The sequence below is a fragment of the Adiantum capillus-veneris genome, chromosome 12, assembly GCF_014529385.1.
Source record: "Adiantum capillus-veneris isolate H3 chromosome 12, ASM1452938v2, whole genome shotgun sequence".
In the NCBI taxonomy this organism is placed as follows: domain Eukaryota; kingdom Viridiplantae; phylum Streptophyta; class Polypodiopsida; order Polypodiales; family Pteridaceae; genus Adiantum; species Adiantum capillus-veneris.
The window spans coordinates 897,753-921,671 of NC_140942.1; the positions used below are offsets into that span (position 1 = coordinate 897,753).

General features: G+C 43.6%; 1 protein-coding gene across 2 annotated transcripts in view; it reads left to right on the forward strand.

Annotated features, from left to right (window-relative positions):
• Positions 1-19,815, forward strand: part of ABH1 (ARM repeat superfamily protein) — a 54,868-nt gene extending 35,053 nt beyond the window's left edge. For both annotated transcript variants that reach the window (XM_086524748.1, XM_086524749.1), the window contains exons 16-19: positions 18,236-18,535; positions 18,757-18,911; positions 19,031-19,121; positions 19,187-19,815. In XM_086524748.1, coding sequence (XP_086380874.1) covers positions 18,236-18,535; positions 18,757-18,911; positions 19,031-19,121; positions 19,187-19,285 — 645 coding nt within the window. In that variant the 3' untranslated portion in view covers positions 19,286-19,815. The remainder of the gene's footprint in view (positions 1-18,235; positions 18,536-18,756; positions 18,912-19,030; positions 19,122-19,186) is intronic.
• Positions 19,816-23,919: the final 4,104 nt, after the last annotated feature.

A 23,919-nucleotide genomic window follows, 5' to 3' on the forward strand; every position in this document is an offset into this window, starting at 1 on the left:
GAAGAAGTCCTACCAACTTATGGGGACCCCGTCCGATGGGGCCCCAAGTGACATAAAGGAAATAAAGCAGGACCCACACACACACACATAAGAAAATTGTGTAGCTACTGATGATGTGGCAGATTTTCATAAATTACGCTGGCTGATGATGTGGCAAGCTGTACGGATTTTTGCGTTTTGCGCTGGTTGATGACGTGGCAAGCTGTGCGGATTTTCGTAAATGACGCTGGCAGCTTTTTGGCATTGCTTTTGGACCAGATGCTTTTGAGTTTGAAGGCTTTTCACTATAGACTGCTTTTGGGGCCTAGGGCCTTTAAATATGTGCTAAGGGCTCATTCTCTGGCATGCTTTTTGCAGAAGGTGCAGAGTCTGGAGTACAGGCTTGTTGTGTTGATACCGAAAGGGGTGCCAAGGTTTGAGGCCAATACTCTTTGGGGTGGATCCGCCACTCCGTGTCGCGTGTCGTCTCTCTCTCTCTCTCTCTCTCTCTCTCTCAGTTCAGTTGTTATTGAAGTGCTAAAAGTATGTTCTTTTCTATTGGCACGTGGTGCCGGTCTTGTGACAGTGGTATCAGAGCATCAGGCGTGTGCTTTTCTGAAAGCATACCTGACACGAACGTGGAGAATGGATCTCCTAGCTACATGGACCGCCTATAGACACGCGTCGGACGAACCACCCGACCATAGCCACCATCCGGCAGCTCCCCCGTGCTGGGGCCAATGTCCGAGGACGTAGGCGTGCACTTGTAAGACCGAGCGTCCCATACCACCCGGCCTCACTTCCTCGAGGTGACCTCGCGCACTCCTAGACTTGCGGTCTAACCACTGGCACTCTGCCAGTGGGGGTCGATAACTGCAAATGAGGCCTTGGCCTCCCTTTTATAATAATGGCTGGCCACACTGGCCGTGTTCACTCGTCCGCTCGGACACTGGACGCCCATCCCGACGGCGTCTGGGCTAGATCCCCTCTCGTGTGAGCAGGACATAACATACTTCCCTCCTTAAGAACCATTGATGTCCTCATGAATGAAGTGAGGATACTGACCTTTCAGAGCTCTAACTGGTTCCCAAGTAGCAAACTTTTCAGATTGACCCTTCCATTTAATTAAGTACTCATCATAAGCCTTTTGGCGCGAATGACGCGTACAATGATCTAAAATTGCCTCTCGTTCTCGAGGATTATACTCAATTTGCATATCTTGCCATACATTTTGCTCGATAGGCACAACAACGTCGGCTTCGCCCAATTTTGCTCTAAGGCGGCTGACATGAAACACTGGATGTACACTAACATCCGAAGGAAGAGACAGTTTGTAGGAAACTTGGCCAATTTTCTTTGTGACCAAGAATGGACCACAATATCTAGCTGAAAGCTTATAATGCTTTCATGTTCGCATGGTCTTGGAATCCTTGGGTATCTTCAGATAGACCCATTGTCTCACATCTAGAGTCCTTGGAGATCTCTTTTGATTAGCATAAGTAGTGACTCGATCACGAGCCGTTCTTATACTATCCTTAGCCAGAGCATTTCTTGCATGTCATACAAGAAATCACGAGCTTGGCGTTCCTTGACTTTCTCTAAGCCAATAGCATATGGGGATTTAGGCTCAAATCCATACATCAGCATGAACGGGCTAAATCTAGTAGCAGAATGCTTGCTACTATTGCAGGCAAACTCTAACTATGGAAGATACCTTTCCCAGTCAGACCGCCTGTGAGAGACATAGGCTCTCAATATGTCCTCTAACGTCTGATTCATCCTCTCAGTTTGTCCATCGGACTCGGGATGATCAGAAGACGACTCAACTTCTTCTGAAGATGAGCAAATACATCTCGCCAAAATCAGCTAGTGAACTTAGTATCTCGATCACTGACGATATCCTCTGGCAGACCATACAACTTATAAAGCTGATCGACAAATAAAACCGCCAACTCATGGCTCTTTACTGTCTACTTCGTTGGTATAAACTTCGTCATTTTTGTGAGTCTATCGACCACAACCCAAATAGCGTCATTGCCCCGACTAGTATTTGGCAAACCAAGGATGAAGTCCATGGAAGTACTCTTGCCACTTGGCATCTGGGATTTCCAATGGATGTAGCAGGCTAGCTTTCCTAAGGCTCTCTGCCTTATTGACCTGACACTGGGTGCACTTCTTCACATAGCCCTCTATGTAAGAGCGCATTCTTGGCCAATAGAAATATCGCTTGACCAAAGCCAAAGTTTTTTGGATGCCTCGGTGCCCAGCGCTAGGAACATCGTGGCATTCATACAAAATCCTTTGTCGAACCTCATCAATTTTCGGCACGCAGACTTTACCATTTCTGAACAATAGTCCACCTCTAATGGAATATTGTCGCTGTCTCGTCTCTCCAGCACGACTCACTTGGGTCTCCGGATCACCCAAGCCTATACGCGAGTCATGCCCCGCTTCGACCTTGTTCCATATCTTGCCAAAATGGCCATCGGAATGACATAGCCCTGAGAGAGAGAGAGAGAGAGAGAGAGAGAGAGAGAGAGAGAGAGAGAGAGAGAGAGAGAGAGAAATCCGGAGAGATTTCAGCCATAGACAAGGCATTAACCTCAGGAATCCTGTTGAGTGCATTGACAACTCGATTGCTGAACCCTTTTCTATAACGGATCTCAAAGTCAAACTCTTGCATAAGCTCAACCCATCTAGCCTTCCGGCCTCTGAGATCACCCTGATCACAGACATAGCGCAAGGAATGATGATCTGTCCATGCAACAAACATAGAGCCATATAAGTACTGCCGCCATTTCCTCAGGGCGTGGACTACGGCGTAAAGCTCCTTCTCATACGTTGGATAATGCATCTCAGCGTCAGAAAGTTTCGTACTTTCAAACGCAATAGGACGTCTATCCTGGTATAATGCCACACCAATAGCATAATCACTAGCATCCGTCTCAACCACAAACGGTTTGCTAGGATCCACAATGTGCAATATAGGTGCAGTAGTTACCAAGTGCTTTAGTGTCCGAAAGCTCTCCTCGAGACACTCATTCCAGACAACAGGGGGATTACCTTTACGGTGAGGACCCGAAGTCTTCGGCCCTTTCACCCCTTCTTTTAAAAGTTGCGTAAGCGGAGCAACAACTTTAGAGTAATCCTTGATAAATTTGCAAAAGAATCCAGTAAAGCCTAAAAAGGACTTTACTTGGCGCACATTCTTCAGAATGGGCCAATTTCGCACTTTGTCCAACTTTTCAGGGTCAACGCGAATACCATCGCGAGTAATGATGTGACCCAAGTAGAGAAGCTCTTTCCTAAAAAACTCACACTTAGAAGCCTTGGCATAAAGCGTCTCAGTTCTCAGTACTTCGAGAACAACGCGTATATGCACTAGGTGCCTAGACAAACTTCGGCTTTAGATCAAGATATCATCGAGAAATACAACAACGAAGTTGCCTAAAAATGGTCTCAGCAAATCATTCATCATCTGCTAAAACGTAGCTGGAGCATTGGTCAAACCAAAAGGCAAAACCAAAAACTCATAGTGACCATAACGTGTATGGAAACCTGTCTTAGGAATATCTTCCAGTTTGATCCGTATCTGGTGATAGCCTGCTGATCGCAGGTCTATCTTTGTAAAATACAACGCGCCATGGAGCCGATCTATCAGATCGTCCATGCGCGGGAGCGGATACTTGTTCTTGACAGTGAGCTTGTTCAAGCTCTTATAATCCACGCAGAAGTGCATAGTGCTATCCTTCTTTCGAGAAAGTAACACGGGGATTTACTTGGCCGAACAAAACCCTTGTCGAGATAATCTTTCAGCTGTCTCGCTGAATCTCGTCCTCCTCGGTTTTACTAAACCGATAGGGTTACTTTGAGAAGGGTTGACTACCAGCCACCAACTCAATGCCATGATCTACTCCTCTCGAAGGCGGCAAGCCGGGAGGTAGATCATCGATAAAAACATACTTGAAATCAGTCATGATTTCTCGGATAAGGTTGGATTCGTCGGAATCCGCAAGTTCAACAGAAGAACATGAAACATTTTTACGAAATTCAGTGACAGAAGTACCAGGCACTAATGAATCAAACCAAACAGATGGTACACATTGATAAAAGTCAACATCAGAAGACTTTGCATCTTTATACATTTCCAAAGCAGTAACAACTTGTATTGCAAAACCATTATTTACAGACTTCTGATTACAAAGCGACACAGATATATGAGGCATGTCCCGCTTAACAAAAACAAGAGAGTGATGTACATAGTCTATATACAATGAGTCTCGTTTATCATAAAACCATGGAATTCCTAAAATAACATCTGCTCTGTCCAGGCGCATGATGTGGAAATCCAGATTCTCTTTGTAATCAGCTAGCTCGAGCGACAAATATGGAACCATCCGATTCCATACATCCGTATCCTCGCCACTAGCCATCTTCACGCGATACTCATGGTCACTGTCCCTCGTCCGCAGGCTAAGTTTCTGCACCAATTTTGCATCCACAAAATTGTGTGAGCTTCCATTATCAAGGAGTACGGTCATGTCGTGACCATTGATCTTCCTGGGGAAACAAAGAACATCGTGCTTACCAAACACTTTGGTGCTAAAAGTACAATTAGTGCATGAATTGTGCGCTAAATGATGGATTTCAACTTGAATGAAATGAGAGTTACCTGAGATCTCGTGAATCTGAACCGAAGGACGGCCTTGCGGTTTTTGTGTCTTCTTCTTCTTGGGGCAGTCCTTGATTTGGAGACCTGTCTTGCCACACCCGAAGCAAGCAACTGAAGCATTTTTGGCTTTCTTCTTCTCGTGAAAAGATTTCGGCGATGATTTGGACTTATGCTTGAATTGGGGTCGCTTCCTCGAAGCACCCTTACCGGATTGATGGTCTGCAGTTCTTTTCTTCTCATAATTCGCTCTATTATCAGATGGAACGTCCTGGCCTTTGCCACTGCATCCTCGACATCAGTCGGGGCTTTGTCTTTGATTAAGGCCCAACGGTAATCCTCATGCAATTCCAGCAGGTACATGTGCACATCGTGCATGGAATCCGCCTTGCAGAAGGTGAGCGCTTCTTTGAAAGTTGTTGTGTACTTATCAAAAGATAGAGCTTCCATCGAAAGACTCTGCAATTTGGCGTAAGCTTTCAAAGGATCCATTTTGGCGAAATCCCTCTTGAATTTCACATAGAAATCAGCCCACGTCGTAGGCTTCTCTGTCATGTCGCGCCACCAGGTAAGCGCCTTACTGTGCAAATAGAGAGGAATCGTCTGAATCCTCCGTTCATCATGCTCCCCATGGAGATCAAAATACGTGGTCCATTGATGCAGCCAGTTATTTACAGCCAATTCCGTACATTCTTTCTCCTCCCCTGAGAAATTTGTAGTTTTGTACGGAATCGTGGCAATCGGACCACCCTGTGAACGCCCAGAAGCAGCAATCTACGTTCGCAATTGATGGAGATGGGTTTCGCCCTCGAAAATACGCGCAGTCGTCGGTTGAGCCGTATTTTTGAGAGCAGTAATCCGGGAACTAAGCCCTTGCACAATCCCTTCGAGAGAGGCCAAGCGAATGTTCGTTTGAACGTCCGCATTTTCCAGAGCGGTAACACGCTGGTCGAAACTCTGGAAAGTACTTGTAATCCATGTGTAGAGAGATCATGCGTGAATGGAATTTGAACATTGCCTAGCGCGTTGTCACGCTGTACATCCGAGCTAGAGGAATCCATGGCAAGGTGCGTGAAAAACTGTAAGTTTCACGCGAAAGTGGGCCTTTTCAGCACTTTTCGATCGCGAAAAGTTGAACTCAGAAGAGCGCTATGCGTCGGCGTTCGCGTCCGAAGGTAAGCTGGTGATGGCGGGAGCGCGAGCGGGTGAGAGGGAGGAGCAGTAGAGAGAAGTAGAGGGCTGAAAAATGAGTTTCTCTGCAGGAAAACTCAGTCTCTGTAAGTGACTTTTAATAAAACATACGTTTCACATTCACCCTTTAAAAAAAAAAATTCAAGGTGTCCACACTTAAAAGGGCCTGGCCTTTTATTAAATTAAAAGAGCTGTCACCTTGCAGCGTTAAAAAAAAAGCCCAATCGTCAGAAAAAGGTAGCACAAAAAATATCCGAGGGGACGCGCATAGAGAGAGAAGGCATGGCGCGTGGCAAATTTGCCCCCGCTTGGATGCGTGTGCAGGCTTGTGCCAAGCATGCTACCCTTGCCCACGCTGGAAAATACAACGCTGGCTTCTTCTCTCTCTTGTAGCGTTGCAACAAAGGCATGATGGCTTCTCTGTCTCTTCCCTTCAACGAGCAGCCCCTTGCTTGCAAGAGAGAGGTACTCTCTCTCTGTCTCTCTCTCTATACTTCGCACAGAGAGCATTACAGAGAGATTTTAAAGCTTTGATTTGCTGAATTTAGTGTAAAATCAGTAAATTAACAAATAAGTCACTGATTTTCATAAAAAATCAGCAAAAGCAATAAAAATCCACTGATTTTTAGCACTTCCACCTGCTAAATTGCTGAATTTTATAAAAAATCAGCGAGCAGCTTATTAAGTTTCACCTGCAAACATGCTCACGAGAAGAAAACAATCAATTAAACAATTAATTCATCAATAATTGCATGAAATGGTAATTATCCGACTCTAACTAGCCCGTACGTGTGCACACAGTCCTTCGTGCAGCCAAGCCGGCTCTGATACCATGACACGAACGTGGAGAGTGGATCTCTCGGCTACACGGACCGCCTGCAGACACGCGTCGGACGAACCACCCGACCATAGCCACCATCCGGCAGCTCCCCCGTGCTGGGCCTGCGTCCGAGGACGTAGGTGTGCACCTGTAAGACCGAGCGTCCCATACTACCCGGCGTCACCTCCTCGAGGTGACCTCGCGCACTCCTAGCCTTGCGGGCTAACCACTGGCACTCTGCCAGTGGGGGTCGATAACTGCAAATGGGGCCTTGGCCTCCCTTTTATAATAATGGCCGGCCACATTGACCGTGTTCACACTACGTCCACCCGGACACTGGACGCCCATCCCGACGGTGTCTGGGCTAGATCCTCTCTCCTGTGAGCAGGACATAACAATAGCGGTCCCACCAAAGAGCAAACAGAGCAAGATCGCACTTCCAAAGTTCATTGGAAATTTTGGACTTATTAGCCACTCCCACCCTTACTTCATTGCGCATCGGGCGCGCTCCTGTCTTCATCGCTGTGTCTTACAGGGCATAAGCCATAAAGAACCCAAGACTTGGAATTCATGGATTCAACAGAATATTTGCAGTTTTTGCTCAACGAGCTTCACGACATTCTTTCGCAACATCCTCAACAGAATCTTCCGATGCTACAAAGTTTTCAACAATTTTTGAATTACATGTTACCCCCTCTGATGCCTGAGGTGGTACCTTCTTCGTCGGCATCAAAAAGTACGAGAGCTTCCAACTGGCAACCTTCTCAGCTGTCTGTTCCGATCGGGGGAGTTTTCAAGAATAAGGTGCAACCATCTGACCCTGATCCAATACAACCGCCTTTGCCACCGCCATTGCCTCCACCTCCACCACCACCACCACCACCACTGCCACCAGGCTACAATGGTTGGAGCCCATATGGATACCCTTATTATTATCCATACCCGGGATATGCGCCTAACCAACCCAAAGATTTCAAAGATGGCGGCACGACAATCAAATTTTTCACTTTTTTCGGGTGGAAGATCGCAAGAAAGCATTGCAGTTCCTACAACAATTCGACAACATCTATGCTTTAGGGAATTATACAGAAGAATCCAAGATTTCTCGCGCAGCGGGATTTCTTAAAGATAATGCTATGCAATGGTGGAGTTCAATCGCGACACAACCGCATGCTCCAAGGACCTGGCAAGCTTTCAAGACAGTTTTTGCACGTAGTTACGTGACTTCTATGTTTGAAGTCCGGAATTTTGGCAGAGTGGGGCAACTTGAAAATGCTTGCCACCGAAACCATGGACGAATATAACCAAAGGTTTCTCGACGTGTTCCCGTGGAGGCCCAATGCGAGCGATACACCATTGGACTACCATCACCATTGCAGGAATATTGTCTATCCAAGCAAGTCTCCACGATGTAAGAACTTATGGACCATACCGCAATCGGCTACAAACTGATGAAGGGAAAGCTAGAGTTTACCACAGAAGAATCTCCGGCCACTAACAACTCTCGCCAACAAAGAACAAATTCTCGAGAGTCTTGTGAAGTCAACCACAAAGGCCTCGTTTGACACCTCAACAACGAGACACCTTACTACAAGAAGGCCGATGTTTTGGATGCTTTCAAACAGGACATAACTATTTTGGTTGTTCCCAACGCACTGACAGACCCACGGAGCCGACTCCCGCGTCGACGATCGACAGAAACCCAGGACCATCTCCAGCCAAACGAGCTAAACCAGCTATTGGATTAGTATCTGACATCTATGGCATACGCCTTGAAAGTACAAATGAATTGTGTCGAGCATATGGCAAAGTCAATGGCTTCAAAGCCCTTATTTTCTTTGACCCCAGAGCTATAGAGAACTTCATCCATCCAGGATTCTTAAAGCAAATGCACTTTGATTATGATGCAGAGGGTGGGGAAATTGAAGCTGAGCTAGCCACGAGGCAAACTCAGAAAGTGGTACCGCTCATTGGTGCTCTTTCAATGACTATTCAAGATTATCATGGAAAATCTGATTTCCACATCATCAAGTTGGGCAATTGTGACGTTCTATTAGGCATGCCTTGGCATGACAAGAATGATGCGACTCTCCAGGTTCGGAACGGAACCATCACTGTGATGCAGAAGGGCAAGCCAGTTGTCCTCAAAGTTCGGTGGTCCGAACAAAACCCTGAACGAAATCTCTAGTTGTTCTATAGTTATATACTTTTGAACTTTGTTTGAGAAAGTATTGTTTGAAACTTTGTTTGAAATGGATTATCTGTCTTGAACCTGTCTTGGTGCCGATTTGAAATGTTTGACTGTGGTTTTTAAACTGGTTTCAATGATTGGTGATTTTACTCCCGGGTGGGGGGTGAGAAATGATGTTTGAGAATGCTTGTTCATACTCATGGCCAAGACCCTTGTGGTTATTTTCGGGGGGAGTATTGAAAGATTGAAAAGTGTTGTTACTCATGGCCCGGACTTGCATGGTTATTTACGGGGGGAGTATTAAGAAGTATGAGTAGTGGTTACTCTCAGCACCTCCAAACGACGCAGGCTGCGATCTGGGGTGCGTTTGGTTGTAAAAGGCCTCTATATCTCATGGTCCGGACCTTTTTAGGTTATTTGCAGGAGGAGTGATGAGGGAGTCGTTGAACAACTCATGGTCCGGACCTAGATGGTTATTTGCGGGGGGAGCGTTCATCGGTGGCTTTATGTTCTGTCTTGTAACATGCATATGTAAGCATTTGTGTTGCATTGTGATGTGCCAACTACTGAATATTCCTAATTGGATGAGATTGCTTGGGTATGTAATTGTAGTGCATCAAGACACCCGTGGAAGATCAGTATGGTTTGGGTGTGATGGCTAATTTTACTACGCCGGAATATCAAGAGTTCCGATCTGGACGAAAGGAGAAGCTAACTCCTTGATCAAAAGAGCCGAAAGGAGAAGCTAACTTCTTAACAAAAAGAGCAAACTGAATGTCCCTCCGAATGACCCTCGGAATTTTTTGAGCTAACTCGAGTTGTTTTGCAGCTCTGCTGTAATCGCGGACGATTACTCTCTTTCAAAAAGGGGAGATGTCACAAACTGCTGACGTGTCAAAGCCTAAAGAATGGAGCCAACTGACAGATGCTGGCCGAGGGGCCTAAACCCTAAGAAGAACAAGCAACAGGAGAAGAAGTCCTACCAACTTATGGGGACCCCGTCCAATGGGGCCCCAAGTGACATAAAGGAAATAAAGCAAGACCCACACACACACATAAGAAAATTGCGTAGCTGCTGATGATGTGGCAGATTTTCGTAAATTTCGTTGGTTGATGACATGGCAGGCTGTATGGATTTCCGCGTTTTGCGTTGGCTGATGGCATGGCAAGCTGTTTGGATTTCCGTAAATTATGCTGGCAGCTTTTTGGCATCGCTTTTGGACCAGATGCTTTTGAGTTTGAAGGCTTTTCACTGTAAACTGCTTTTGGGGCCTAGTGGCTTTAAATATGTGCCAAGGGCTCATTCTCTGGCATACTTCCTGGAGAAGGTGCAAAGTCTGGAGTACGGGCTTGTACTGTGTTGATGCAATATAAAGAAATACCGGAAGGGGCGCCAAGTTTTGAGGCCAATACTCTTTGGGGTGGATTTTGCCACTCCGCGTCATGTGTCGTCTCTCTCTCTCTCTCTCTCTCTCTCTCACAGTTCAGTTGTTATTGAAGTGCTAAAAGTCTGTTCAGTCTGTTCTGTTCTATTGGCACGTGGTGCCCGTCTTGTGACAATAATCCTCCCGCATAACCATCCAGGTCAGGGCCGGGAGTCACAACAACAATTATTTTACAAGCATACAACCAAACGCTCCCCAGGCATCGGCTTACGTCGTTCGGAGGTTTTCAAACATACAATGAAACGCTCCCCAGGCATCGGCTTGAGTCGTTGTGAGGTCCAAACAATACCAAAACAGTATTTCTCACTTCTCCACCCGGGAGTAAAATCACCAATCATTGAAACCAGTATCAAACTAGAGTCAAACAATTCAAATCGGCACCAAAACAGGTTCAAAACAGATACCTTCCATTTCAAACAAATTTCAAACAGGATCATTAAAAAGCAATTTCGACATCAGTCGAGCTCGAAAAGTCGACTGACTTTCCATCCTAAAACAGTGTTTCTTTGGCGGCGATGGTAGTCCCAAGATAGCAATCGCACTAGACCTCCAAGGTCATCTGCTCGTGAAGAGATATCTACTACTGAGAGATGTGGAGAAATTTGAAGTCATAATCTGCTAGGGTTTCCATGGCAAGTATTTTAGGATACCCACTCTGCCAGAAGTTGCACTCCGAAGGAAGATGTTAGAAACCATATAACTTCGGGCAAAAATTTTCTTGAAAGCTTGCCAAGTCCTTGGAGTGTGCTGCTTGGTAGCTATAGACATCAACATTTGTATGGCACTGCTTTGAGAAAAACAGTGACTCGAAACAAATCTTGGATCCTTCTCTTGCAAGTGATCTTTATGGCTTATGCCCTGTAAGACATGAGCGGTGAAGATGGGAGCGCGCCGGATGCGCGATGAAGTATGGGTGGGAGTGCCTAATAAGGCCGGGGTCGGAGCACGAAGCTAAAATTTCCAATGAACTTTGGAAGTGCGATCTTGCTCTGTCTGCTCTTTGGTGGGACCGGTATGCTTTCAGCAAAGCACACGCTTGATGCTCTGATACCACTGTCACAAGACGGGCACCACGTGCCAATAGAAAAGAACAGACTGAACAGACTTTTAGCACTTCAGTAACAATTGAACTGAAAGAGAGAGACAACACGCGACACGGAGTGGCGGAATTACACCCCAGAGAGTATTGCCCCCAAACCTTGGCGCCCCTTTCGGTAATTTCTTTATATTGCATCAACACAGTACAAGCCGGTACTCCACTCTTTGCACCTTCTCCGAGAAGCATGCCAGAGAATGAGCCCTTAGTACATATTTAAAGGCCCTTGGCCTATGAAAAGCATTTTACATAAAAAGCCTTCAAACTCAAAAGCTTCTGGTCCAATAGCAATGCCAAAAAGCTACTAGCGTAAATCAATGAATTTCATACAACTGCCACGTCAGCAGTCAGTGCAAAACGCGGATATCCGTACAACGTGCCACATCAGCACTGTCAGTGTAATTTTCAAAAATTTGCCACGTCATCAGTTTGCGCAAGTCTTTTGTGTGTGTGTGAGAGTCCAACTTTATTTGAATCCTTTATGTCACTTGAGGCCCCATCGGACAGGGTCCCTATAAGTTGGTACTTCTTCTTATTCTGTTACTTGTTCTTCTTAGGATTTAGGCCCCTCGGCCGGCATCTGTAAGTTGGCTCCATTCTTCAGGGCTTTGACACGTCAGCAGTTTGTGACAATTATGCCCGAGCAAATGGGGCCATAGGAGGAGGCTGTTCTAGTGGCACCCGGATGGGATATTGCCATTACACCTGTCATTGGCAAACTTCGTTTGCATTGCGAGGGGTATTTAGGACACGAGGACTTTATATCATGCCTTTGGAAGGGTGTGATGTCCTCTAGGAATCCCTTGGTTCTACAAGAACAATACCGTGGTCGATTATAGGGCCAGGAAAGTGACTTCGAAGAATAAGAAGGGCAGAGAGATTGTACTTGATGTAAAGTTGAAGGACGAGTCCGTCCCACTTGTATCGGCTTCGGCCATTTCCATTCAATTGAAATCTAGTCTTTTTGTTTACTCCATCTTCGAAGGAAGTGAATGATGAACAAAGGTCAAATATGGCTGAAGCCTGATTTAGAAAAGGAACGACAAGAATTTCTACAAGTATAGGCTGACTGTTTCTTTGAAGGCCCACTAGGCAAGTTACCACCTTCTCTTCCTGAGGATCACATGATTGATTTGATTCTCGGTAGTACACCACCAAATCGACCCACCTTATCGAGTTAGCCGAGCCCAAAATGAAGAAATAATGAATCATGTAAAATACTTCTTGAAAAGGGTCTCATTCAACCTAGCACTTCACCTTTCTGTTTATCGGTGTTGCTAGTATTAAAGAAAGATGGATCTTGGAGAATGTGCATTGACTATAGAGCTCTCAATAAAATTACCATCGAAAACAGATTCCATATTGTAAGAATTGATAATATACTCGACAGACTTTAGGGGTCCTCTTGTTTTAGTAGAATTGATCTGAAGAGTGGATATCATTAGATCCGATTGTTACTGGGACGTCTACAAGACAGCTTTCAGGACAACCTTTGGTTTGTACGAATATTTAGTTATGCCATTTGGCCTTACGAATGCTCCGATGACATTCAATTGAATGATATATAAGATTTTCAGAGAGTACTGATCATTTGTGGGCACTTATTGTCTTCGCCAAGAACGAAGCAGAACACATACACCACTTGTTGCATGTCTTTCAGGCACTGTGGAAGCATAAATTGGTTATAAACGTGAAAAAGAGTGAATTTTTCTTGCCTAAGATACATTTCTTGGGACACATCGTCTCAGCAGAAGGAGTAAAGATGGACCCGACCAAAATTGGACTATTTGTGATTGGCCCGATTTAAAGAATGTTCATGAAGTTAAAAGTTTTTTAGGCTTGTGCTCTTATTGTCGAGGGTTCATTCAAAAATTTGCAGAGATAGCTTCTTCGCATTTACTCACTTAGAAAGGGGTTCCTTTCACTTGGGGACCGACATAGATTACTGCTTTTCAGAGTCGCAAAGAAAAGTTGACCAGGGGACCATTGTTGGCCTTGCCAAACTTGCAAAAGCCATTCGAAGTTTATTGTGATTCTTGTGGTCGCAGTCTGGGAGGAGTTTTGATGCAAGAAGGCCATGTCATTGCTTACAAGAGCAGGATGTTTTCATGTCCCGAGTTGGTTGCACAGATTTACGAGAAAGAGTTATTGGCAATTATCCATGCTCTTACGTAGTGGCAACAATATCTACTTGGAGCTGATTTTACCGTCTTCATAGTTTACGCTACTTCTTGTCGCAGAAGCATCTCTTGGAAAAGCAGATGTGGTGGGCTAACATATTGTCACAGTTCCACTTCCAGATAGTCCATGTTCAGGGACAAACGAACTTAGTGGCAAATGCATTGTCTCGAAGGATCATCGAAGCTTCGAGGATATGGTAGATAAGTACGCCACAGCATGGCATAAGAAGGCAATTGATAAGCATCGACGCGACTTGCAGTTGAAGGAAGATGATTGGGTGCTCTTACAATTTGAGAAGGCATGCCTCAGGACAAGAAAGGGAAAGGAGTGGCTTTTTCCAAAGCTAAGTATGCGATATTATGGCCCTTTTCAGATTCAAGAAAAGATAAATTATGTATCCTTCGGACTAAAGTTGCAAGATACTTGGAAGATTCACAATGCTTTTCATGTGAGTCTCTTGAAACCTTACAAGGGTGAGGTGCTAGTCGACAGGGAGCCTAAGGAGCAACTTGAAGTAGAAGAGAGCGAGGAGATACTCGTTCCTGAAGAAATATTGGCTCACAAGGAAAGAAAAGTGAAAGGTAAAGTGATACAGAGGTTCTTAGTGAAATTCAAGAACTATCTGGCATTGGATGCGAAGTGGATGGAGGAGGAGGACCTAGTAGATACTCGTCAGTTATTGGAACTTTACCTTGAGGCTCTCGGTCTAGCTGCGTCTATTCCCAGAGATCTTGCAGATCAGCAGGGATGAATCTGGTGCAGACGGGACTGCACAAGAAGGGAGTTACTCCGCTCCTTTGTCACATATTACCCAGATGGAATAAAGTCACCGATTTCCCTTTGGATTTTAGAGATATTGATGTGCTGACAGTATTTTGCTTTATGACTTTATGAATGAAGTACTTTGAAATGGCCACGGAGACCATGGAAGACTACAAGCAAAGGTTTCTCGAATTCTCTTTTGGAATATTAGCAATGTCTACAGCAAAAGTTACCGATCAACAAGTTTAATCTAGTGGGATGCAGATTGCACAAGAGGGGAGCGACTTCACTCCTTTATCACAGATTGCCTAGATTGAATATAGACAGTAATTTCTCTTTGAGATTTTAGGGATATTGACAGTCTGATTGTATTTTGCAGAATGACTTTATGAACTTAAGTACATTGAATCGGAAATTTCTTTGATTGAATTGCTTGTCTGATTGAATGCCCTAGAGCCCAAGCACTTGTGAGAGAACCACCCAGCAAACCTACAGAAGTGCTCTGAGCATACAAGAGAAGATTGCGTGTGAGATTTTCGGCCCAAAACCTAGCCTTTGCATTGTTTCTACAAAAACACAGTATCAAAGGTCTTTTCGATGTCAACTTGAATGATCAATACATCTCGATGAGTGTATCCTGCATATTCCATGCCAATGATGACATTCGCCATATTGTCAGTAACGTACCGACGAGGTATAAAACCATAGTGGGATTGATGAAGTCCTTGATGCAAGTAATCATTTTGGCCATCAATTTGTAAACCACCGGCATAAGAGTGATGGGCTGCCAGTGGGAAAGCTGATTACAAAAAGCATGCTTTGGCAATAGCTTGAGTGACCCTTCCAAGAAAGGGGGACATACTACTAAGGAACCGTGACCAGTAATGGTTCCTTAAGGTATTTCCAAAAGGACTGTAAGAATTCAACAGTAAGCCCTTCCCAACTAGGAGATTTCCATCCAGGCAAGTCTCGCAAACTTGCGTGCAACTCTGTTTCAGTGAATGCAACTTGCAAATTTTGTGCTTGATGTACAGAAATGATGGGAGCAATGTCACGGGACGGACACCACGCGCCAATGGAAAAGAACAGACTGAACAACGTTAAGCACTTCAAATAACAACTCAATCAAAAGAGATAGATGACACATGAGATGGGGAGTGGCGGAGTTCCACCCCAAGAGAGCACTAGCCCCAAACCTTGACGTCCCTTTCGGTATTTCTTTATATTGCTTGAACTCAGTACAATGATGGTACTCGCGCTCTACACCTTTTTACTGAAGCGTGCCAAAGAATGAGCCCTTGGCCCATGAAAAGTAGTTTCATGAAAAGCTTCAAACTCAAAAGAATCTGGTCCAAAAAGCATCTTGCCAAAAAGCTGCCAGCACAAAACAGGGAATTCCATACACTGCCACGTCAGCACAAGTCAGCGCAAAACACGAAAATCCGTACACTGCCACGTCAGCACCTGTCAGCGTGAAATTCGGGCGTTCGTATAGTTGTGCCACTTCATCAACTGCTTGCAAGGAATTGAGTGAGTGTGTGGTCTTGCTTTATTTTAATGCCATCATGTCACTTGGTGTCACAAATGTTGACGTTTCAAGTCAGCGAAGAACAAAGCCAACCTTCAGATCACGGCCAAGGGGCCTAAACTCTAAGAAGAACAAGCAACAATAGAAGAAGTCAAACCAACTTATGGGACCCCGTTCAATGGGGCCCAAGTGACATAAAGGAGGACCCATACACACACAAAGACTTGCGCAACAACTGATGACGTGGCAGTTGTACGGACAACCTGGATATTGTGCTGACATGCTGACGTGGCAGCTTGTACGGATTTCCACGATTTACGTTGCTGACGTGGCAGTTGTACAGAGTTTCGTAAATCACGCGGGCAGTTTTTTGGGCATTAATTTTGGACCAAATGCTTTTGAGTTTGAGGCTTTTCATGTAAACTGCTTTTGGGCCTAGGGCCTTTAAATGTGAGGCTAGGGCTCATTCTTTGACACACTTCTGGGAGAAGGTGCACAGCGTGGAGTACCGGCTTGTACTGTGCTGATGCAATATAAGGAATTACCAAAAGGGGCGCCAAGGTTTGGGGCCAATAGTCTTTGGGGTGGAATTCCGCCACTCCGTGTCGCGTGTCGTCTCTCTCTTTTAGTTCAATTGTTATTGAAGTTCTAAAATTTTGTTCAGTCTGTTCTTTTCCGTTGGCACATGGTGCTCGTCTTATGATACTTGGGTCCCATTAGATAGGGTCCTATAAGTTGGTGGGAACTCTTCTTTAAAAATAGGCCACTCGGCAAGACTTTCTAAGTTGGTAAAACTTCTTCTGTTGCTTCTGCTTCTTCACTTAGGGTATAGGCTCCTCGGCCAGGATCGTAGGTAGGCTCCGTTCTTCAGTGGCTTGACACATCAGCAATTTGTGACAAGCAACATGCGACAGAAAGAGATTGCGTGCCTATCTAGCTTCTTGGGTAAAGAGGGGGCGGGACTTTGAAGATCTTCCCATAGTGAGCAACTAAAGCCTCTGCCAATTGTTGTGGGGAAGATGTCCATTCCCCAGAGGGAAGTTTGACTCTTTTGATGTCCTTAGATTGATGAGAATGATGCGAATGCTTGAAGGACTGTTTGGAGGCACAACCTTTATCAGCAAAAGCGTGTTGCCTTGCACGAATCTGCCACTTGGCCAATTTTCTCTTATCATTATGCTGTATAGTAGTGTGAGCTGAAATCAACACATTAAATTCATCCTCGGAAAGCGAGAAGGAATTAGCCATATGTATTAATTGTTGACAGGTATACCTTGCCTGCTGAACATTGTCCCGCAGCTGATGGACAAACATAACAAAGCAGAACTACACAATATCCATATTTATATGCATATGGGAGATCAAAGGTGGGATTATATCTATATGCATATGGGAAATCAAATGGATATCTGACGCATGAAGTTTTCCGTTTGTTGACATGCAAAAGCCGTTTCGTGGGCAAAGAAGCAACATCTGGAGACGTGCCAAAATGTAAAGTCAAACATATAGGAGCATGATCCGAAAGGCTCAAGTATAGTTAATCCTCATAACACACACAAAGGCATCATACTGATGCCTATGAAAGAGATACCAACGGTCAAGGCGAGCTTGGTAAGAGGATCAAACATTGTGCTCAAAAGAGAATCCTGAATCTCCATCATGTAAAAGCGGCCACAAATGCAATGCATTATAGGAAATATGATCCCATGCCTGACATTCCATATGCAACATGTGTGACTGGCCGGTAGTATTGTCTGCGGGGTTTGTCGTATTGTTAAAATCTCCACAAAGAAATGCATCCGAACGCCAACAATACAAGGAGATATCACTCCATAATCTTGCATAATAAGTAGAGGTTGTGAAAGCATAGACCCCTCCAAATTCAAAGACTTCCCCATTAACAAAACATTGACCCACCATCCATCTTCCATCAGGGTCATTGTAAGCAACAAATGGCTGTAACTCATGCCGAACAACCATAAGCACTCCCCAGTAATTGGCATTGCCTACATAAGCTATCCAATATCCCGCAAAATAAGACGTCTGACCGGCGAAATGGTGCTGATTATGCTCTTGAGAACTACCACATCTGCCTTACATGTATGTACATAGTGCCGGGTTAGTCTCCACTTTTCATGATTGCATAACCCACACACATTATGAAATGCATCTCAAAGAACTATGCATACTATGAGGTATGTACAGAGGGCAAAGAAAGAGAGAGTGAGACACACACACACACACAACACACAGAGAGAGAGAGAGAGAGAGAGAGAGAGAGAGAGAGAGAGAGAGAGAGAGAGAGAGAGAGAGAGAGAGAGAGAGAGAGAGAGAGAGAGAGAGAGAGAGAGAGAGAGAGAGTCTTGCTTGCAGGTTCTTCGGAATGCCGTCAGCAAAACCATAAATCGAACTGCAGATTTGCGTAAGGATATAGAAAGTGCACAAAAGACTTTAGATTTGGCCCATGGTGCAGCAAGCAAAGCAAATTCAAACTTGCAGACTGCTCAAAGCCTGCTGGATTCAGCGGACACAGAGGAAGCGCTAGCCCAAGCAACTGCAAAGGCTGAGTGGGCTAAGTCAATGGTGGAAAAGAAGAGGAACGAGGAGAATTCTATGCAGGAAGCTCTTGAAGCAAAGGAGGCCCTTTTGAACCGAGCTTTGAAGGAACAAGAGGTAGGAGTTTTTTTGGCGTTTTTTATGGCTTGTTGCCTGGTCCACTTTGCTCTAGCAAGAAAGAAGGTTCTCACCAAACTTTAATGTCCAGCTTCTGCATTATTATGATGTCTTTAAGTCTGGTACTGAGTGGAATCTGCGTAGGAGATGAAGTATATAAAAGTTGGTTTTCTGCCATACAAGGACTCAAGTACTGATTGTGATCGAGAATCGTTTTACAGGGTCTCTTCATTTCCATCTTCCAGCATTTCTGCTCGATTTTGTCAGAGAGGTTGTCAAAAGAACCAGAAAGTGAAAGTGCTATGGTTGGCACAGAGGAGGATAACCCAGCAGCCATGGATGTTGATGCTACAAGTGCTGAGAACGACAAAGAAGGGTAAACACCTAAAATAGTGGAAAAGCCGCAGTGGGTTTAGGTTATTATTTCAAACTAGGTAACACAAGTAAATCTGAAGGAGCTTTTAGGGCTCATCTTTTCTGCTTTTGATATTGCAGACAGAAGATAGAGTTGTTAACGGAAGAAAGTCAATGGCAGGCAGCTACTGTTGGCCAGCTATGTGCAGTAACACGCCAGTACGCAACAGAGGTAATTCAAAACCTCTATTGTCTTCATGATCTGGGTTGTCTCTTGATGGGTTTTGATTTATGCAGATATGGGAGCACATTGACAAGTTGGATGAAGACGTATTTAGTGGGTCAGTGCATCCTCTCGTTTTGAAGACAGTCAACTCTTGCATAAGGAGGGCATGACCGAGTTGATGCACAGACTTTTGCCTGCATCCTGTTGTTTTTAAGGTAGCTACCATGTGGCGGATAAGAGCGGCTCATTTTTGTTTGTGGCACCATACTCTCACACTTTTGTGCGGACTTCGGAAGTCTACGAGGAATTTGGAATTGGCTGCCACATTCTTTAATCACATGAAATTGAGGCAAACTGTCGTAATATATTTACAGGAAATTCTTTTAGCAAGCCTAGCTGATTGCTGCTGAGCCAGATTTTAGATTTTGGTGGATATCCTGCCCATGGAGCATACATATTGGAGTGCACCACTGCATAGCCTGTATACAGTTGGTGGCGTCATTTTGCTCATGTAATTGTTGACAAGAGTACTACAACAAGCAGTTTGAGGTCATTGTGTTTGTAGAAAAGACCCGGTAAAACCTATAGGATTCACTCATGGACCCAAGTCTATGTCTAGGACAACAGTGGTCTTTTAATTCTACGTGTTGCTGCCAATTCGATTTAAAGTTATGCACGATCATCTTCTGCAATGGTGTTTTATTAAAGGCTTCGGTCCAAGCAGAGTGTTGGGGATTGCTAATTGCCACTGGTTATCATAATATTATTTCTTATTTCTCGAAACAAGCATCTACTATACTAATGAAACCCATTTGAAAAGTCTCTTCAAAATTTGTTTTTTTGTGCGCCTTACCTTACGTGTTTTTGTGATTGTTTTCGACTCTCTTGATATTTGTAAGTTAATACTTTTTTGATCGTGCGTGTGTGTGGCGACGCACGTGCGCACGAGAGAGAGAGAGAGAGAGAGAGAGAGAGAGAGAGAGAGAGAGGACTTTTTGTTGGAAGTACAGTAGTTTTGGGTATTTTATCACATGATTGGTTTGGTTAAAGTCATTGACTATTGCATTTAAACCTATAGGATTCGTCTAGGACAACAGTGGTCTTTTAATTCTATAGGATTCGTCTAGGACAACAGTGGTCTTTTAATTCTACGTGTTGTTGCCAATTCGATTTAAAGTCTTGCACGAGTATGTGCCCTCGATTTCGAAAAAAGATGCATTAATCGAAATCTTTTGAAGATGCCTTGAAGGTAAAGGCGCACGACGGCGTACGTCGACAGAAGTAGAGAGAGAATTGAGTTGAAAGGAGACTTGTGGCGTCAAGGCAAGGGGCACAGGCAGGAGGCACCAGCTAAGGGCGAGGCAGACCATGAAGAGCTCCAGACATGAAGGGGAAGGACATACATTAATCGAAATCTTTTGAAGATGCCATGAAGGTAAAGGCGCACGACGGCGTACGACGACAGAAGGAGTAGAGAGAGAAGTGAGTTGAAAGGAGCCCTGTGGCGTCAAGGCAAGGGGCACAGGCAGGAGCCGCCAGCTAAGGGCGAGGCAGACCATGCAGAGCTCCAGACATGAAGGGGAAGGACAAACGCAGTTCGTTTTTTTTATATACATAAGGCTTCAAGCCTAAGACACTGAGCAGTTTCGGTTGGGATGGTTAGAGTAGTGATTAGTTAACTCCGTCGACGCCTGAGTTCTACCCCTTATAATGAGAGGAGCTTTGCTCCAAAATGAGGAGAATGAAATAAAACTCTGCAGAAGATTCTAGGCAATATAATAACGAAGCCACCAGTATCTAAATATCAAAATATCTTCTGCAATGGTGTTTTATTAAAGGCTTCTATCCAAGCAGAGTGTTGGGGATTGCTAATTGCCAATGGTTATCATAATATTATTTCTTATTTCTCGAAACAAGCATCTACTATACTAATGAAACCCATTTGAAAAGTTTCTTCAAAATTTGTTTTTTTGTGCGTCTTACCTTACGTGTTTTTGTGATTGTTTTCGACTCTTGATATTTGTAAGTTAAATACTTTTTTGATCGTACGTGTGGCTGATTTGGTGGGTAGAAAGGCTGATGTTACCTTTGGGCAACTCATGGAGATGTGTCCCAAATTAAAGAGGCAATGGAAGCATGTTGTCAACCCCATAAGGAAGGAGCCTGCAAGGGAGTCAATGAGAGTCTTGTCTTTGAATGAGCTACCTGATATATGTACTACTATGGATGCATGGCATAAGAGGAATGCATTGGAGAGGCTTATATTGATGGAGGTGCATAGGTATGTGTTATTACTCAAGCTTGTGTATCAAAGTTGGGACTCTAACATGGTGAAGAATTCAGTTTTCGCATAAAGCTTGCCAACCAATCAAGGGTGAGGTGCTTGGGAGTTGTAAAGGACTTGGAGGTGGAGGTGCACGAGAGAGAGAGAGAGAGAGAGAGAGAGAGAGAGAGAGAGAGAGAGAGGACTTTTTGTTGGAAGAAGTACAATAGTTTTAGGTATTTTATCACATGATTGGTCTGGTTAGTCATTGACTATTGCATTTAAACACTTTGCAGCATGGCAATGGATGATAGGCCTTAGGTTTCAATTCAGATCCAGCAGTGAAATACCATTATTTTCCCAACATTGCACCACCACAACAGAAAGTTCGTGCTGCTACCTAATAGGTGCTAAATGTAACTATTAGAAAATCCATAACATTAAATAAATAAACAAAATTATAAATATAGATAAATAAATTATTGAATAAATAGATAGATATAAATGTCACTTGTAAGATTCTTCTGGCTTGGCTAAGCAATGGTATCATCTCACCCTATCTTTGAAATGCGTTGGCTCTTTCCGTCGGGACATTAGAAGTCGGGATCGTTGTTGGCTTGGTCTAGCGGTTTCTCTTTTTGGCTTTGCTTAGCTATATAGTGATTTGCTTGGTTTCGATTTGCAACTTGGTTGTGGATGGCAACATTGGTTAATTTGAATTCTTTTACATAAACAACAGACCATTCATGTGAAGGGATGGTATATTGGAATTGATGTAAGGGTAAGGTCAATCGATCCATTTTTCTTCCATCTAAATTTGAAGTGTCCATCGTGAAATGTGATGGGCATCAATCTAGCTAGAATATCATTCTCAATGATCAAATCATAACTTGGTTAGGGTCAGAGGTAGGCAAAGATAGGTATTCTCGTTGTTCCAAGTAGCTACCACACTTTAGCTTGATACTTTATCACATGTGTTTTGTTGACACATTGGCTAATGATAGGTTCATCTAGCTTTTCTAAAAAATATTCATGAATGAAGCTTTCATTGAGTATTGATAAGTTAGGTCCTATATCCAATATGACATTTAGAGAATTTTGAAATTCCTCATTCATAATTATGAAAATAGAGAACCCTTTTAATGGTGAGGAATTGGCTCTTCGTTTATTGGTTCTTAATCTTCTTGTTGCTGTGAATTGAATTCCTCTAGATGACTCTTGATCTTTGTGAGGCTTTGTTGATTTTCAATAATTAGTTTCCAGTTGTGATATACTACGTGTCTAATGTCCTCAACTTCTTCTAAAAGCGTATTTAGTTTGATGAAGACAAAGCTTGTATCCTTTTGGCTTCTATCTTTTTGGATTCTTGATTGGGTGATCATTGGGTAGAACCTTTCTTCTTCTGTTGCTTACATTTTATACTTTGTATATATTATCTTTTTTGGGTTTGATCTTCGTTGAGCAAAAGTTAGAAGCTCTAAACTATTGGGTCGTCAAATCCATTGCTGAACTTGTCTACTGATAGGATTGATCCTTGCTTTGTTTAAAGTTTCAAGGTTGATTGGCATAATTTGTCCAACATCCAAATGCTAAGGAGGGTTTGCTTCTTTAGAGATATTTGAATCTTCATCAGAGTCTACATAATTGATGTAGAACCTTCTCCAGTCATTGCGTTGTAATGCCCTCTGTTTGCAATGTAAGTATCAATCCTTTTAGCTTTATCATTATTAGATTGAGCTTTAAGAGTATTCTGGCTTTGAAATAGTTTCAAAATTTTTATAAGAATGCTGGATGGACGAGTGCACCTTTTCTGTAGGAGTGAGAAATGATAGATCTTTTATAGGAATATAATCAATATACATAGTTTTAGATTCTAAGATCTCTTGTCTCTCTGCTTCATTTATTTCTTTTTCTCTTAGTATTATGGAGACATTATCTTTGGCTTGAGAATCTTTAGCTTTACTAATTGAAGAATTTGGATGTGATTCTCCTAATGGAGGATTGTTGTCAATTATTGCAATATCTACCTCTAATGATAGGATAATGTTATTGCCAAATTGACGTTCGTTGGCCATTTGTAACTCTGTAGGTTTTTCATTGTTGCTTGAATAGAGTTATTAATTCTTTGAGGCATTGAGCATTTTCTAGTGAAAGCTGATTACATAATGTAGAAACTTAATAGAAGTGTAGATTACATGTTCTAGTTGCTGATGTTGATAGAAGTGTTTTCCCTGTTGATGTTGAGGGTAGTATTTTCCTTATTTCACCGCATGTAGAAAGTGAAGAGCTTTCTCTCTAACTATGAGATTGGCTTCCCATCGAAGCAATGCTTCTTGTTTTGGACGAAGCTCTTCACGTTGCTGAAGCTCTTTCTCGTTTTGAAGAAATTAGTCGTAGGAGAAAGTGGATGGTTGTTGTAAAGTAGATGGAAGATTTGGAAGATATTCCCTATCTTTAGCATTAGAATTGGAGGACGAGGAAGAAGGTTCTTTTCCTGGTGGAAGTTTATTTATTGATTTGGCCTTTATCTTTCTACTACCA